General features: G+C 56.3%; 7 protein-coding genes across 7 annotated transcripts; 4 read left to right on the top strand and 3 right to left on the bottom strand.

The window, feature by feature from the left end:
- Nucleotide 1: 1 nt before the first annotated feature.
- Nucleotides 2-762, bottom strand: B0I36DRAFT_120276 (uncharacterized protein). The gene has a single exon (XM_046148026.1). It carries the CDS (start codon nucleotides 538-540, stop codon nucleotides 112-114), a length of 429 nt encoding a protein of 142 aa, XP_046012914.1. The 5' UTR covers nucleotides 541-762; the 3' UTR covers nucleotides 2-111.
- A 340-nt stretch (nucleotides 763-1,102) lies between these two features.
- On the bottom strand, nucleotides 1,103-2,356 carry B0I36DRAFT_243151 (retinol dehydrogenase; the record flags this gene model as incomplete). Its single annotated transcript, XM_046149966.1, has 1 exon — nucleotides 1,103-2,356. The coding sequence occupies one exon, from the start codon at nucleotides 2,354-2,356 to the stop codon at nucleotides 1,103-1,105; it is 1,254 nt and encodes a 417-aa protein (XP_046012913.1).
- Nucleotides 2,357-2,560: 204 nt separating this feature from the next.
- B0I36DRAFT_323463 (uncharacterized protein) lies at nucleotides 2,561-3,674 on the top strand. Its single transcript, XM_046153982.1, has one exon. It carries the CDS (start codon nucleotides 2,842-2,844, stop codon nucleotides 3,523-3,525), a length of 684 nt encoding a protein of 227 aa, XP_046012912.1. The 5' UTR covers nucleotides 2,561-2,841; the 3' UTR covers nucleotides 3,526-3,674.
- Nucleotides 3,675-4,345: 671 nt separating this feature from the next.
- Nucleotides 4,346-6,731, top strand: B0I36DRAFT_242905 (Sec1 family superfamily protein; the record flags this gene model as incomplete). The annotated part of the gene is made up of 5 exons (XM_046149945.1): nucleotides 4,346-4,379; nucleotides 4,445-4,482; nucleotides 4,557-4,644; nucleotides 4,703-5,052; nucleotides 5,106-6,731. 5 exons carry the CDS (start codon nucleotides 4,346-4,348, stop codon nucleotides 6,729-6,731), a joined length of 2,136 nt encoding a protein of 711 aa, XP_046012911.1.
- Nucleotides 6,732-7,490: 759 nt separating this feature from the next.
- Nucleotides 7,491-9,632, top strand: B0I36DRAFT_242757 (ribonuclease III domain-containing protein; the record flags this gene model as incomplete). The annotated part of the gene is made up of 2 exons (XM_046149932.1): nucleotides 7,491-7,619; nucleotides 8,511-9,632. The coding sequence occupies 2 exons, from the start codon at nucleotides 7,491-7,493 to the stop codon at nucleotides 9,630-9,632; spliced, it is 1,251 nt and encodes a 416-aa protein (XP_046012910.1).
- A 586-nt stretch (nucleotides 9,633-10,218) lies between these two features.
- On the bottom strand, nucleotides 10,219-13,330 carry B0I36DRAFT_323457 (cytosolic phospholipase A2 zeta). The gene is made up of 2 exons (XM_046153981.1): nucleotides 12,780-13,330; nucleotides 10,219-12,707 (listed from the first exon to the last, which is right to left on the bottom strand). The coding sequence occupies exons 1-2, from the start codon at nucleotides 12,988-12,990 to the stop codon at nucleotides 10,456-10,458; spliced, it is 2,463 nt and encodes an 820-aa protein (XP_046012909.1). The 5' UTR covers nucleotides 12,991-13,330; the 3' UTR covers nucleotides 10,219-10,455.
- A 738-nt stretch (nucleotides 13,331-14,068) lies between these two features.
- Nucleotides 14,069-15,955, top strand: B0I36DRAFT_120223 (uncharacterized protein). Its single transcript, XM_046148025.1, has one exon. The coding sequence runs from the start codon at nucleotides 14,204-14,206 to the stop codon at nucleotides 15,632-15,634; it is 1,431 nt and encodes a 476-aa protein (XP_046012908.1). The 5' UTR covers nucleotides 14,069-14,203; the 3' UTR covers nucleotides 15,635-15,955.
- Nucleotides 15,956-16,205: the final 250 nt, after the last annotated feature.

Here is a 16,205-nt window from a genome sequence, read left to right as displayed (position 1 = left end):
CGAGAGAGATAACCCAATGGACACGCCAAGAAACAAACAGTTGAATTGCCCGGAGCCAGAACGCCATATACTCTCTTTGCCATTACCCTATATCGAAAGCCTGCGCAGTGTTCATAACCTTGGCACGCTGCTCCCTTCCGCCCGCCGCCGAGTCTCGTGGTACATGTACCCGTGCGCTACAGGATTGTGGTGATGACTTGCCGGAAACCCTCCGCCGCCTCTGCCGCTGCCACCACCGCTACCACCGCTTTGCGCTTGAGGAAATGGCGTTCTTTGCAGCCGCTCTGTGAAGAAGACTGGGTGTAGGCTGGAAACGTCACGTGCTTGAGGGTGGTGGATTGCTGCGAAGGACGTAGGCTGTGGTGGCGGAGCCAGGCGAGGCCGTGGTGGTAACGATCCCGGGACTGAGAGGCGCATGTTGTTACTATGTAGACCTGCTGCCGCTGTTGCTGCTCCTGGGAATGGTACCGAGGTCGCCGAATGGGGGAGCTGCTGGAGCTGTGCTTCTTGTTGTTGCTGTGGCGGTCGTGATGTCGCCATCTGACTCTTTCATGGGGCGGTCAAACACACAACAGGCGAAACCACTGAACCGATATAGCTGCCCTTTGCACAAGGCTTACGTGCCTGGCTGCTAGTAGGTTCAGAACAGACAACGGTGTACTCGTGCGCGCTAGCCTGCCAGTGTATGCTTTATCTCCACGAAGTGTATCGGGGGGTCCGGGGAGTTGGCAATGTGGTATTGGAATTGCGCCTAGGTTGGAGCGAACGGACGTGATGAGTTGACTTGCTGGCTCGTTGTCAAGTACTGTATTAGTTCTGCGTGGAATGATTGCGGCAAGCACCTCGAGAACTGGCTGGATCCGAGGCTCGCCGTCTTCCGGGGGTGGTTCGGAGCCCCGCTTGTGGGGAGCTCTTGTGAGCTTCTCCAAGGGCGGCACAGCGCGTGTCGTCATCTTGATTTTGGAGACTCGCAAGACATGCAGCTACCATTGACAATTGTAGTCGAGTCTGAATATGGTCACGCAGTAAAATTTGCGCCGTCTGTTGCTGAGGTCAGTCCTATTGATTACAATTGATATGTCGGGGCTCCATCTGCCATGGTCTATTTCTTGTTCTTCCGCCTCGATGTTGACTTCTTCTCTGCCTCCTTGCCCTTCTTGATTGTCTGCACAAGCTCGTCGATCTCTTCGGCCTGGGCGGCGTCCTTCTTGTCCTTTTCCCTGGCCTCTTCCGCCTTCTTTTCTAGGTTTCTCAGAGCAGCCTGTTCCTTTTCTGTCTGGACAATCAGCTTGTCGCTCGCCTCCCACAGCTTCTTCGCGATCGCCTCATCCTTGATGTCCATCCTCGCGAAATCCACCATCTGGCACTCTTTGATGAGCTGACCTCCAGGACCCCGCACCAGACTTGTATCCAGGACAGCATAGAGGATAGACTGAGCGCCCATCTCTGCGCTCTTGAGGAAGAACCACGGCACCGCGTAGAACGCCACGTAGCAAACAAGACCCCAGATAGAGCCTCTGGACAGCCATCTCCGCATACCAGGCGTCCGGCATAGGCCAGGGTCGACAAAGATGACACGCGACGTCATGGGCAGACCGTCAGGTCTCTTGTACGCATCGAGATGTTTCTGGTAAGCCTGCCCAAACACCAGCATGGCCAGCTTGCTCCTCGCGTACGCCTTGCTCGGATTCCACTTCTTCTTGTCAAGTTCCTCGCTCAATGGCGGCGCCCCGATGTATGAAGAACAGGTCGGGATGATGACGCGCACGTCGCGGTCAAAAGGCTGGGCTCGGAGCGCAGGGCTCAGGATGCCGAGCAGGTGGAAGTTGGCCAGGTAGTTGACCATCCAGGTCTCTTCAATGCCCTCCTCCGTCTTGACTCGCTTTTGGCCGGGTGGTGTCAACGTGTCGGCACAGAGGATCAGCATGTCAAGGCGTCGGGGCGGGGCGTTGTCGATCCATCTCGTCGCGAATTGGCGAATGCTGTGGAGGGATGTCAGGTCGACCTGCTCGGCGTAGATCATCGTGTTCCTCGTCTCTTGGCGGAGTTGGCCGATATAGTCGGCCAAAAACGGGTTCGAAGGCGGGAGTCGTGTGAGCAGCACCAGCTGCGCGCCCCGTCGGGCGAGGTCCTTCGCTACGGCAGCCCCTATGCCCGACGTGCCGCCTGTGATCATAACCACACGGCCATGCATGTCGCGTTCGGCAGGGTTGAGAAAGCCATTGAAGTATCGCTTAAGCAGTAGCAAGACAACCATCACAGCTATGACGGTCATGTTGCGCCATGGGTCTCGAAGGGCGTCAGGAACCCATGCTGGAGGGCCCTGCGTGAGGATGCCATAAGCGAGCTGAAGCATCTTGGGGGATTTGTCGACTATTGGAAGAAGAGAGCGTGTAGAAAGAGCGAGTGGATTTTTAATGTCTCTCCATGTCCCGAGTCCAGCTCGGAAGAGCTGCAGAGGATATAACAGGCAGACGAAAGGTGAGAGATGGTACTTAGTTTTCCAGGAAATCGTGCATGCGTGTCAACGAGCTTCAGGCTCCATGTGGGCTGACAAAGCTCATGCGGATCCACTTGGTAGCGGGTGGGCCGACCCTTTCTAGGCCTCCAGGCATGCGGTTCGCAGGCACTCTTGCTTCATGAAGCAACGACCACCAGATTTTCCATTTTCCCCTGCCATGGTACCGTAGGTGTGAACAGATCTTGGATGGAGTTCATGGCGACTGGGCTGGCTTTGTGCATGACAGACCACAAGTGAAGTCTGCCAAGCGCGGGCGCGGGTGGTGCCTGGACCTCCTGACAAGTCACCGAACGTGTTCATCTCGGTCAAGCCTCATCAAGATGCCTTCCGACGATATCCATGAGCACAAGGAATCAGCGGAGGACGATGTTCCACTCCAGCAGAAGCGACCCTTTGGCTCAGGCTTGAAACGCAAACACATCGCCTTCGTTCCAGCATCAACAGGACCCTTGGTTACCACAGAGAATGCGGTCCCAGCCAAGCCAGCCAGGTCGATTGCAGACATGTACCTCAGCCTAGTCCTGCCAAACCATGCCACAAAGAGCGAGACGCCAGACGAAAGTCCAGAGCCTACAGCACCACCGCCGACGGTGTGCGAGGTCTGCAACCTGCCGATCAATGAAGATGCCCAGTCAGCATCTCGCCGGCATGAAGCATCGATAGCGCACCAGGTGTGCCTAACTCACTCTCATCCACCATCTGCCCTGAATCGGTCGCGCATGGGTTTGCAGGTGCTGCAGACACAAGGCTGGGACCCAGATGCCCGGACGGGACTCGGCGCGCAAGGGCAGGGCCTGCAGTATCCCATCAAAGCTCTGCCCAAGGATGATACCCTGGGCATCGGCGTCAAGGTGCCAAAGAATCTTCCCAAGAAGGAACAGAAGCCGTCCAAGTTGGACGCCGGAAAAGTCCGCAAGGCAGCGGCCGAGGACAGGAAACGAAACGACCGCTTGCGACAGCAGCTCTTCAGCAGCACAGAAGTCGACAAGTATCTGGGGAGCTAAAGCTTCTGTCCATTGTGAGGCCTTGAGAGGTGTTCATAGAAATCACATGACGTACCTTCGGGACCCTGTACCAGTGACCGCTTCCGCGCGCGTCACTTTGTGCTAGCACTTTGAGCTCATCCAAACAGTGTCACAGTCACCACTTCACCTCATGAAAGAGTGACCGCTTGCAGTATAAGATGTTTGGTGTGTACTTCGCCAACCTGCCAATGCCACAAAGTAAATGCCCATGACTGCCATTCAGGCAACAGCACGAAGGTCGAAAGGCGGTGCTGAGCGAAGTTGCACCACGTTGGGCGGCTCTGGAACAGGGACTGTCATGCGATCCACCACGAGCTGTTGTGCATTGACGCCGGCCCAGGTTTCGAAACCCCGCCATAGGGGAATGCCATCCTACTCCACCGTTGGAACTTGAAGCTCGGCAGCATTCCAAGCTTGCGACGCAACCTTATTTTACCTTACCACCACACTTCTCTCTGCAGCCTGCTTAGTCCTGCGTTCTTCTCTCCCACTCAGAGCGGGCCGCCGACGTCTCCCGATCGCAGCAAGGCGCTTCGCTCCCAAGGAGTCAGCTCCAACACCCCACGATCCTCCTGCCACTACATCATCCACTGCTCCTCCGCAGCGGAAGCTGGCTCCAACATTCGTTAGCCTAGGAACGTCTACTGCAGCCCAAACGGGGGCATTGAGCCAGCTATAGACTGCGCAACGTACATGACAGGAGCATCGGCGTAGAAGCGCAACCCGGGCCGGCCAAGCAATTCTGTACCAGCGCCGGAAATAGGCAGCTTGGAGTCGCGAGACGACTCAAACCGCGAGGATGGGGATCTCAATTATCCAGGAGCAACGCGACTGTAAGCCGCCCACATGAGCCCGCTTCTTGAAGTGACCACGCTGACACACTTTCGGCTTCATGCAGTGCTCCTCGGTACGATCAAGCGCATTACATCTGGCGACGTGGGTATCTCCGATCGAAGTTGTGTACCGCAGAATGGAGCAGGGAAGACTGATCCTTAGCATATCACATACAGTGGAAGGTTCTGGTTCTTGACGAAACGTCCAAGCGCATTGTGGACAATGTTCTCAAGGAGGATGACATCTTGAATCACAACATCGCAAGTACGGAATCTACTGGACAAGGGTCGCAGGGCCCGAACAGCGGCTAACTCCCAGACAGACATTGAGCAGATCGAAGAGCGGAGGGAGATGAACCCTACAATGGACGCCATCTATCTGTTGTCGCCACAATCACATATCGTGGACTGCCTGCTTGCGGACATAGATCGTCGGAGATACCGACGATGCTTTCTCGTATGGACTACAGTCCTCGATCCCCAGCTTAGGCGCAAGATCGACACGTCACCATTCGCGAAACAAGCCATTGCAGGCTTTGAAACACTCTCCGTCGATTTCTTCCCGCGAGAGTCCAACCTTGTTACTTTCAGAGACCCATGGAGCTTTCCTATTCTATACCATCCTGCCTGCAACGCTCTCATTCGGAAGCACATGGCCGATTTGGCGCAAAAGGTATGTTGATAAGCTACTTGGGCCCAACGAAAAATGCTCATTACATCCTGTAGATCACTGGATTATGTGTATCGCTTGGAGAGTATCCCAAGGTCCGGTACTATCGGCCCAGAAACGCCACTCACGAGGCGAGCGTACTCTGCTCCCATCTCGCACGGTTCATCTCCGAAGAGCTGGACGAATACGCGCAGTGGAATCCTGACTTTCCGCCACCAAGCTCACGCCCACAGGGTGTCCTGCTTGTCACCGACCGGTCTATGGATCTGATGGCGCCTCTGATCCACGAATTTACCTATCAAGCCATGGCATTCGATCTTCTCCCAATAAAGGATGGCGACAAGACCACCTTCCACATGACAGTCAATGAAAACACACCAGAGGCGGAAGAAAAAGACCTGGAACTAAGCGACAAGGATAAAGTTTGGGTGGACAACCGCCACAGGCATATGAAAGACACGATCGACAAACTTATGGGTGACTTTCAGAAGTTCCTCGACCAGAACCCCCACTTTCGCGACTCGAACAATGCGACAAGCCTGAACGCTATCAAGGACATGATGGCCGGACTGCCCCAGTTCCAAGAGATGAAGGAGACGTACTCACTACATCTTACCATGGCACAGGAGAGTATGAATATCTTTCAGAATCACAAGCTTAATGAGATGTCGCCAGTCGAGCAGAACATGGCAACGGGCACGGACGAGGACGGTCGGAAACCCAAGAACGTCCTGGATGAAGTCGCTCGGTTGCTCGATGATGAAGCAGTAAGGCCTCCCGACCGGTTGCGTCTTATCATTATGTATCTGCTATACCGCGACGGCGTCATCTCAGAAGACATCAAGAGGCTTCTCGCTCATGCCGCCCTCCCTCAATCGGATGGCGAGGTTATCTCGAATCTGGAGTTGCTAGGAGGACGTACGACTCGAGGGCTCAAAGACCCGAAAAGGGAGCTGCCACCACTGTTTCCACCCGAACCCAAGCAAGTTGTCGACGAGGACAGCTACCTGTCTCGCTTCAATCCTGCGACAAAGACCATGCTTTTGAACCTATGCAAGGGCACGTTAGACCAAACGACCTTCCCATACGTCAAGCCACCTCTCGACCCGAATGAGGATGCCCTGATAGGGCAAGGATCGCTGCGAGCCGCGAAACCGAGCTGGGCTGGCGCTGGTCGGCGTACTGCGGACAATAAGCAAAGGATCATTGTGTTCATGGCTGGTGGTGCCACCTTTTCGGAAGCCCGGGCTTGTTATGAAGTAGGGGCGAGTATGGGACGCGAGGTCGTCTTGGCCAGTAGTCATATGCTCACCCCGGCCCTCTTTGTCCGCCAGCTTGGCGATCTGAGCGTAGACAAACGCCGCCTAGATCTCCCTATTGAGCGACCTCCTCCAAGAGCACCAGCTCATCTGTTTGAGCGACCAGCCCCGCCCATGAGCTCGCAGCCACCAGGCGGACAAGGTGGCCCAGGCCGGCCGGGTGTGCCCGGAGGTCTTCCCACGAGACCGGCTGGGGTCGCTCCTCCTCAGCCGCCAACACAGCAGATGGGCAACATGACCCTGAACTCGCGACCAAACGGCGCAGGACACCAGCCCAGCGCATCTGTGTCCTCCGTGGACAAGCCGCAGAAGCTCGAGAAAGAGAAGAAGAAGCGGCACTTCCTGGGCCTCAAGAAGGGCTAGTCAGTTTGCTTGGGCGGGGTCTGGTCGTTGTTTGGTCTATTTACATGTAGTGAGGACATTGCGGCGTGTTGTGGATAGAGCATTTCCACGCCTTCGAGAAAGTGCGAGCCTGGCGTTTGACTGATTGGGGCGACGTCTTCTTGGAGTACGGAAAGATAGATCGATCAAGCACTTGTTATATATGCTCGTAAACAGAATCGATACATTCAGTGTGCTCCACCGAACAAAACCTGTGCACCACTGTCATCTGCAGCTTCATCCAGAATGGCTGTCTCATTGGTATTGTAGGCTGGTGCTCAGAAGGCCGGGGCCTTTCAACAACGATGTAATCAAATCACGAATGGCCATTCCTCAATGGTGATCCATACCAGGCACTGCCTGCATCTGGACTGCACCGGTAAGGTGTTTCTTGGGTCATCTAGAATTTTGTTTTTCTTTCGCTGACTGCGGGTATATATGTACAGTTTCTCTGGTTTAGTCCACGTCCATCACCCACCACCATCTATGAATCGTTGCCGCTGGCTCTCTGAGCGGCCTCGTGTTCCCTGATTTGCTTGGTCCAGCTGCAACTACTGTTAGTCTACGTCACGATAAATTTTGGTGGCTATCATCGCTGAATGCTGGCTGGAGCATTGGCTGCCAGGGTCGGGAGGGAAGTTGGGGAAAACCACGTACTATCGGCTAGGGTAGAACCGGCCTGGCTCGGGCATCTTGTGCCTGTGCTCGTTATCGGCAGACAACTTCCAGGTGAGGGCGCTGATGCCGGCAATGACGCCCATGAAGACGAAAGTGTTGGCCTTCCAGTTCGAGGGCTGCGCGTACCAACCACCGGCTGGGGACCAGACGTGCTTGGGGTATCTGAGACGGAGGACGATCGCATTAGCAACAGTCGTGGTTGGAGGTTTGTGGGGTAGCGTGGCGGATGCTAGGAGTCTTCGGCCAGGATTATGCGTGCCGGTGTGATGGAGCGCTTCGTCTTCTGTTGTCGTTGTCGTTGTCGTCGTCGTCGCCAGAGGAGATGGATGGAGCTTTCACGAGGAACTTACGGGACTCTAGGACCGCCACCCTGTAAGCTGGTTAGCGATGGCTCAAGTATATATCACAGTCTTGGGGAGGCGCCTTACCATTTTGACCGATGCTTGTGAGAGACGTGGGGTCTGAGGTGTTGTGTCAATTGACTTGGGGTGGTTGCAGCTATCGCGAGACCGAGCAGTGATGTCGTCGCTGGATGCGAATTGAAGCTTGCCCCATTGGCTTCGGCTGCCGTGCCCCACGCGCTGCTCCCTGGAGCGCAGCCGGCAGGCAGGTGGCCCGCTGTGAGGCGCCAGCGTTGCACGCCAAATCTGGCAGCCGCCAGACCAAGGGAAATGACCCTTGCACTCCGCAAGTCTCCAGTGCCTCTGAGCCCTGCCTGCGCACCTCCAATTGCTGGCTCATCCAGCGGCCGCTCGAACTTTTTTCCTGGGCCGCACGACACGCGAACACGGCCGCATCGACGACAGCCCACGGCAGCCACATCGACGACGACGGCCCACGACGAAAGCCCTGAGCCAGAGTTCTTCGACATAACCGGTGCTCTCCCCGGTGTCGCCACCTGTCGGGCGTGCCTGCCGACATAAATTTGCAGCCAGCTTTGTCTGCCCTTGACTGCGGCTGCACACAAATTCCGAGCACGAAGAAACAGCCGCCATGAAGAGGATAAGGACCAGCACGGTCCCGTGCGCCCTGCTGAGGGCCAGAGCCTTGCAGCACACCTCGCGGACTTTCCTCCAGGCCCAGGCACGATGCCAGTCCACAGAGGCCATCCAGATCGAAAGTACAGGCACCACTTCCGTACCTGAAGCGGCCCTCCCTCAGTCTTTACCTTCGCCACATCCCGACAGAGCGCTGCGCTCAGCTAAGCTCGCCGCCCTGCATGCTCGGCTCTACCTCTCCTCCAAAGTACCTCTCCAGACACTGGCGCGATGCCTCGTAGACCCGTCGGCAGATGCCCACCCCAAGTTCAACAACGCCAACCTTGCGTTCCTCGGATCGACGATACTCCAGTACCACACTTCAGAGTGGCTCATCGCGCACTACCCACGGCTGCCGATGGCGATCCTCTTCGCCGCCATGAAGGGCTACGCTGGCGTGCCCGCGCTGCACCAGATCGGCCGGGCCTGGGGTGTCGAGCAAGCCTATGCTCCCGGCGGTGAGGTCGACCCGGGCCTGCTTCAATTCACCGACAAGAAGCCCACGGTCGTCATGAACCGGTGGGGTTACGTCCGCGCCGAGGCAAAGGAGCTCCAAAAGTACAAGTGGCGCCGCGGGATGAGCAGCAGAGTGCTGTACGATGACGCTTTCGGCGAGGTGGTCGCGGAGGAGCAGCCAGAAACTCCCGTGGAGAACCAAGGGCTCGAGGTCAGCAGTGCCAAGAACACAAAGGATGTTCTCGTCGAAGACCCGGCAAAGAACGCGCACGCCAACATGGTCCGTGCTGTCATCGGCGCCATCTACCTACACCACGGCCGCGATGCCGCGCACGACTTTGTCAAGGCGCACGTGCTCTCGAGGCGCCTCGACCTGTCCAATCTCTTCGAGTTCAAGCTCCCGACCCGCGAGCTGGCGCGGCTGTGCGCACGCGAGGACTTTGAGGCACCCGTGGCCAGACTACTCAACGAGACTGGTCGCATGAGCAGAACACCCGTCTTCGTCGTCGGCATCTTCAGCGGCCGTGATAAGCTTGGCGAGGGCACCGGCCCGAGCCTCGACTCCGCCAGGGTTGCCGCCTCTATCAACGCGCTCAAGTCGTGGTATCTCTACAGCCCCGGCGATCGCGTGCCTGTGCCCAGTGACACCTTCCTCGAGGACGCTGCGCCATGGAAACCTGCCTATGTCGACATTGGCGAGATAATATCATGATTGGGGTGCATCGATTCAATAACATTTATCACATGGTCATTATCCTTGCATTTTTGTTCACTTCGACATATGTATCCTATATTTTCCACTCCATCGGAAAGTTTCATCTGGTCTGGCGTGACGGACTCGCCAGTCAGATAGTGTATAGAGAAAAATGAGAGCGGCATAAGCAGGAGATAGGAAGCACGTAGCAGTCATCGGTATTGCGAACCAGGAGAGGCGGCACTTTTAAAACGATGATCGTCGGAGGCGCATCATGTACGATCGATCTATGCGGCGACAACACGACGTCTTTCAAATGATGGGATTGGATGACCACCTGAACTGGCGGAGTAGGTGAATGCGCTGCCGGGGCGCTTCGCATACCCATACGAGTCCATTCTACTTCACACATACCATATTGTTGTACCATAGCAGAGTCTGTAGAATAAAGACCGTAAAATTCACAAACCCTCAGTGGCAACTGCGGCGGCTGAGAAGACTTGTGCAGTTACCGAGCACAACTTCACGCCGGACCCCGTGCTGAGCCTCGTGTAATATTTCAGGGTCAGAGTGGACAACACGGTGTCCTTGCGTCTTGCTTATATTTTGGCTCATCTGAAAATGTATTCGTGTTATTGTTGGTCTAAACTTAATCGTATTTGCAGGGTATCGCTGGACCGGGAAACCAAGATGAATCGAACATATGTACACCTCAAGAAACATCATACGTTCCACAAACACCAAAATCCACGCGTTTGGAAGAAGAACAAGAAGTAGGACCCGCGATTGTGCTCATCCATGATGGCCGCACATTTCGGGCATGTCATCTGCACCTGCACCTTCAGCTGAAGTGATCGCCCTCGCCGAGTTTGCCCACAATACCGAGGCGCGTAAGTCTGCGGTCTCTGGCCCTGCGGAGAGCATGTTCCTGGGTCTCGCGGTTCTTCTTCTTGCGCTCGTAGATGGCGCGCACGCAGCCCCGGATCTGCTCCTTGCCCTCGTCGTAGTTGGCCTGCGCCAGGGCGACGACCTTGTCGATCTGCTCGGGCGTGTATACAAAGTTCCATGTGCTCATGTAGTCGCTCTTGGTCGGGTTGACGCCCTCGACCTTGGGGTTCGTCAAGAACGGCAGGTACACGACGGCCAGGCCTGATTTGGGGTGAACGACGGTCTGCCATGCTTCTTCGTCGTTGGCAAAGGATGCACCGAGAGCCTTGGAAGGCGGCGGGGGCTCAGATGAGCGCTCCTCGACGTCGCCGATCCAGATCGTGCAGTATCCTAGGTCGGAGACCTCCGGGTGGGAGATGGCTTGCTCGGCTTCAGGTGATGGTTCGGCGGTCGGGTTATTGACCGTGTTCTGCGACTTGTCGTCCTCGAGATCGGCGCCTTGGGCACGGGACAGTTTTGCGTCTGCTTCGGCAGCAGAGTGTGCCTCAGCAGCTTCGAGTTGCTCTTCAACCTCTTTTGGAGAGTCCGAGGCTTTAGGCCACCCTACGCCGACTGGCCACCCCTTTATGCCACGCTGACGTGCGTAACCATCGGCAACCGAAAGCCAGTTGTCGGTCTTGACGTCCGCAGAAGCATCGAAGGCGATGACAATGTCGATATCCCGGCCCGGTCTGAGAAGAGGATAGATTGGCAAGTTGTTGGACATGCCAGCGTCCATAAGTTGGATGTACTCTTGCTCGTGGATCTGCGTTGGAGTGGTGAACCGGAGCTTCTCGTCCATGTTGTATACAAAGTTGGGGATGGTCGCCGGCTCGAACGGATGGACCTTTTCGAGGTCCTCGCTATGCGTGCTGATCATGCCGTCAATGGCCCCGAAGCCCGTGAGGCTCTTCACCAGAGGCCGAACCTCCCGATAGTAGTGGCTCAACGTCGCGCAGAAGGCACTTCCCCAAATCCCCATCAAAAACGGCACCCTGACCTCGGGCATATGCAGGCCACTGTCTGACGGTACGTCCTCTCCGCCATCGAAACGCCTGCCAATGGCCCAGGTCGGGATGCCAGCATTGAACTCCTCGCAGAAGAACTCGTATGGCGTCATCTCAAACCACTGGAACCACGCTTCCTGCTTGGCCTTTTCTTTGTCGGCCTCGGAGACGGGCGCGTCTGTGCCGACATTCGGTATTTCATGGCGAACCGCCGTGTAGATTGGCATGGGGTTCTGGCCATACTTGATGTAGTCGCGTTGATTCGATAATTTGAAATCTTTGGCATTGATTCCTAGCTCGCCTTTGGGTACAAGCAGTCTCCCCGCCAATAGGATACCGTATATGTCCACGAGGCCGAAGTCGGCATTCTGGTCACCTCTCAGCTTTTCCACCAGGCTGCAGAGGAGAAGCTGGTTTGTCGGCGAGGTGATAACGGACTCGAATGCCACTGGGGGATACGCGATGTGTACTCCAAGACGTGCTTTGAGATGATTAAGGAGGAGATCGAAGCGGCCCTGGGCAATGGAGGAGTTGTACAGCGTCTGCAGCCAGCACGACCCGCTCACGCCTGACGTGTAGGTGACGCAGTCAAACAACCCGTCCTGCTGCGTTGCAAGAAGAGAGCCCGCACCGGCCACCAGAGCCCGCAGGCCCCCGCCAGAGCCACACATGGCGATCGTAGGGACGTCATCCGGGTGGATGTCAATCTCATCAATGCCCAGGTACCGAGCTAGAGCCGCACGTGCGATCCGCTTCCGACGAGCCAGAAACTCCTTCTCCTCGTCGCAAAGCTCATCCGATACTCGCACAGAGGCGGAATAGCGAATCTCTGGGTTGCTAAAGGGGTCGTGGGCGTCGTGCCATATGATGTCAGCCAGAGACCCTGGTGCCAAGGAGAGTTCCCGCTGCAGCTTCCTGATCTGCATGGGGATGTTCTTGGACCACTCTGGCAGGATCAGGTCGACGATGCGGTCGGAGAGGACCTTCCACTCGATGTCCGTGACATCTGAGAAGCTCTCGAAGCGGCGCGTGAAGGACGACCAGGCGGGCTCCTTGCCGCCGCTGACCTCGCGATCGTTCTCCTGCTGCTCGTTCTGCAGCTGATTCTGCCGTTTCTTGTGTTCTTGGCGGAGCAGCCGGGCCTGGCGGAGTTCGTCGGCTGGGTAGAGCGAATAGATGAGAAAAGTGCACAGAGCAAGGAGGGCGGGCGCAACAGCGGAGGGGCCTTTACCAGACTTTGCGCCGTCGGTGTCCTGTCGTCCAGCCGAGTTGAAGAAGCCGCGAAGGGGCCGCGCAGCAGACGCTGATACAGTACGTGGGTGGTGTCGTGCTACTCGGCTTGAGATGGGCGCAAGGCGAGTCCTGGAGAAGAGCCGTGGCTGGTAGGCCACGGCCGACACGTTTCTGGATCGGCCAAGCTGCAGCCGATGGATGAGGCTCATTGTGGCGGTGGTGGTTGAGAGGCCGTGGGTGGTGTGCTTGCCCAACACAAGCGCATCCTCTGGCGTGGGGGTCTTTTGGTAGAGCTGGTCGATGCTTGAGAACCCGGCTGAGGGAGGCAGGCAGACTCAATGAGATCCAGACAGCCGTCTGGCATCCGTGAGCGTTCACCACAGGGCTTGCAAAGTGTCGTCGTCAGGAGGCGGAAAAGCACGCGTCAAACAGCGCAAAGTCAATTGGCCCCGACCACGCCTGGGCTTTTCTTGACATGTGCTTGCCGCCCATCTGCCGGCCTCGAGGTGTCAGTCGTGGAGCCCGGGCAAGAAAAGCCTTGGAATGCCGCCTGCGGGCCTTTTGCGACAACTCCATGATGTCACACAGACGGAACCAGCGACGGTTTGATTGAATGCTTAGATGCATAATCCAGGCACCGGCCCACACCCGGAGGCGCCATGCATTTACACCGCTGCACTACTCGGCTGCTGCCGGCCGATCACGGTCGCATCGTCCTTCATCTCATGATTGTCAACTGATGCAGGCTTCGGCCCGAGGGAGTCCACGGCCTGCCATCACGACTGCAACTCCCAGGCCGGCTCATCGACACTCTGTGATTGTCATGGCAAAAAGGTACCCTGGGCGGGATGAGCAGCCCGTCATCTGGTTCACCCATCGATGCAGCAGCCTCGACGTCGATAATATAGAGCTTGATATCCTCAGCATCATATCTGGGACACTTTCAGAGGCGGGTGCATACAAGACACGATGCTGTGAGAGTGCTTGAACTTGGGAATACTTGCACCTGCATGGAACAGAAGCTGCCAGCGCCAGACAAGCAGACTCAGGTAGCAGTTCATGCGTCAGCCAGCGAGGACACGGAATGCCAGAGTCATTGCTTGCACGGCACGGCACATGACCAGTCGTAGCTGCCTCCGTCCGCGAACTCATCTCTTGCAGGCTGCAGCTGCCCGTCCTCAGTCACGCCTCAACCGACCAGCTCAACAGTCGCGTGTTCTGCACCGTGCCCTGGTTGCCGTGCTGCTCACACCTGCCCATCAATCACACCAGGCCGGCCCTCCAAACATGAGATCAGCTACGCCACGGCCAAGATACATGAAATAATAGTTCTATGGGTGACAACATCTTTCATCTTCAGTCTTTTCACGCCCTTCCAATCAACGACACAGTCAAGTAGCTCAACATACACCCATCAACAGAATGACGGTGCACAGATGGTCATTTTCAGGCAGGCCCATGGTTCGCCATGGCCTGTCACAGGCCGACCACCTCTTGTCATCCACTCTGGGTTCCATCACCACAGACTTCCCTCATCTGAGACATCGGAGCAATCTCAACGCTGTCTTGACGAAGCACTTTGACCAGGAACAAGAACCTCGACAACCACGGCCCGCACAGTCAACAACGGCTCAAGAGCCAGCTGTATCTCGGCAGCCTGAAGCAGTAGACCGATTGTCACCTAGCATCCCAACCACGACGTCCACAGTGTCTGGGGATTACGGGCTCGACTTCTTCGACTGCCGCCCCTCAACCGAGCTGCGTGGCACAAGCCTCTTGCAGGCACCAAAGCGGGCAACAGACGAGCTTGAAAGCCTGTCTGACATCCTGAACGCCCATCACGAAGATAACGAGCGCGCTCGTAGCTCTTCATCATCATATCGCTCTGAGAATCTCCCCTCGCCTGCCCCCGGACAGTGCTCCTCTCCTCAGCCAACCACTTACACTATGAGCATCGGCTCGAACCAGACAGCCTACACGAACATTCCGTCAGATGTTGGCTCGTACCTCGATGCCCTGTACTCGGAGAAGCACGCCATGGATGTGTCACAGGGCCGACCAACACTGATGGACGAACTTGCCGCTGCAGCAACGGCAATGGAGACTTCCACCACACATACAACCAGCATCTTGGATCTGGCTGGGAGTTCAATTGACTTTCAACCATCTCGCAGCGGGACCAGGAGCACCGAAGTAGATGCCCTGTACCTGCAGACGAGATCCAAGATCTCTTCGCATGGAGCAAATAGTCGGCGTGAGAGAAGTTCAGAAGGCAGTGCACTGCCCTCCACAGCCAATCTTATCTGGCTTCTGTACGACAATAGCTTCTTACGAGAGGTGCCCGAAAGAGAATCAGTGAAGGAATTGCTGGCGGAAGTGACAGACGACATGAACCATACCAACTTCCTCCCCGAGAACCCCAGGCGGGAATCGGATGCAATTGTCGGTCAATGGCACGATGCCGATAAGTTGTCAATGAACCAGCATCAGCTCAAGGCAAACGCCGCCATTTGCTGCAACGCGGCTGTATCTTCAGTTTCTGATGATCGCGATAGCATGATAGATGAGTTGCCGCCGCTCACGAAAGTCAACCATCATGTTTCGAGTTCTGAGTACGTTGCCACGGATTTTGGCCATAGCGGCATCAAGGCATGGGTCAAATATGCTTTGTGCCGAACCAAGGTTTATTGCAAAATGCGGTTGGGACGGCAGCCATCTGCAGAATCGGCGAAGAACCTGGTGCTGTTCAAGACGTTTCGCATTCTGAAACAGTCTCGGGTTGCAAGCGAGCGAAAACCGAGAAAGTGCTCTTTCGCCAGATCTTTGAGGCTTGATGTGAGGACCTGGGCATAGAGAACCCCGGATAACTCTGCAGACGACTCTATGAAAGCAAGGGAAGGGAGCAACTACCGCCGAGCTGTCTCTTGCCCGGCGCAGACCAGCCAAGTCAATCTCTGATCCTCAATGGGTCTGAGCTAAAGACCCCTGTTCAATTGACTCTTTCAGGCTAAACCTCTTCGCCAATACATGGCTGCCGCGAGGTCCTTGCGGGAGAAACGTATGGAAAGGCCACGAAGTACAGCCCGGGGACTCGCGGAGAATTTCCAAGGGTCCATTAGCCATTTAGCAGCAACACGCCCGACTACTTTCCGCCCCTTTCGAGCTTAACAAGGGAGCAAAGTGTCAACCAGCTACTGGAAGTTCTCCTCATGATCCCTTACCTCGCCGTCTAGCTAGAGAGATTGAACGGGGCTGGCATCTTTACCTGTCAATAGCTCAGACCCTCATGGTAAGGCTATCAAACCCGATCTGTATGGGAAGGTGGTTCATGTGCGGGGTGCTCTGAGGAGAAAGTGCGTCAACCTCGCTTTGCAACGGAGACCTGGCCCATGAGCTGCCAGAGTGATACTCTCTCATGCGTGGT

Source organism: Microdochium trichocladiopsis, assembly GCF_020744255.1.
Source record: "Microdochium trichocladiopsis strain MPI-CAGE-CH-0230 chromosome Unknown B0I36scaffold_5, whole genome shotgun sequence".
NCBI classification, from domain to species: Eukaryota; Fungi; Ascomycota; class Sordariomycetes; order Xylariales; family Microdochiaceae; genus Microdochium; species Microdochium trichocladiopsis.
This window is presented reverse-complemented; position numbering and strand designations above follow the sequence as displayed.

Coding starts and splice junctions, on each gene's coding strand:
- B0I36DRAFT_120276 (XM_046148026.1), bottom strand. CDS start 540: ATGGCGACATCACGACCGCCACAGCAACAACAAGAAGCACAGCTCCAG.
- B0I36DRAFT_120223 (XM_046148025.1), top strand. CDS start 14,204: ATGACGGTGCACAGATGGTCATTTTCAGGCAGGCCCATGGTTCGCCAT.
- B0I36DRAFT_323463 (XM_046153982.1), top strand. CDS start 2,842: ATGCCTTCCGACGATATCCATGAGCACAAGGAATCAGCGGAGGACGAT.
- B0I36DRAFT_323457 (XM_046153981.1), bottom strand. CDS start 12,990: ATGAGCCTCATCCATCGGCTGCAGCTTGGCCGATCCAGAAACGTGTCG. Junction 12,708..12,779: donor CACCGACGGCGCAAAGTCTG/GTAAAGGCCCCT, acceptor CGCTCTACCCAG/CCGACGAACTCCGCCAGGCC.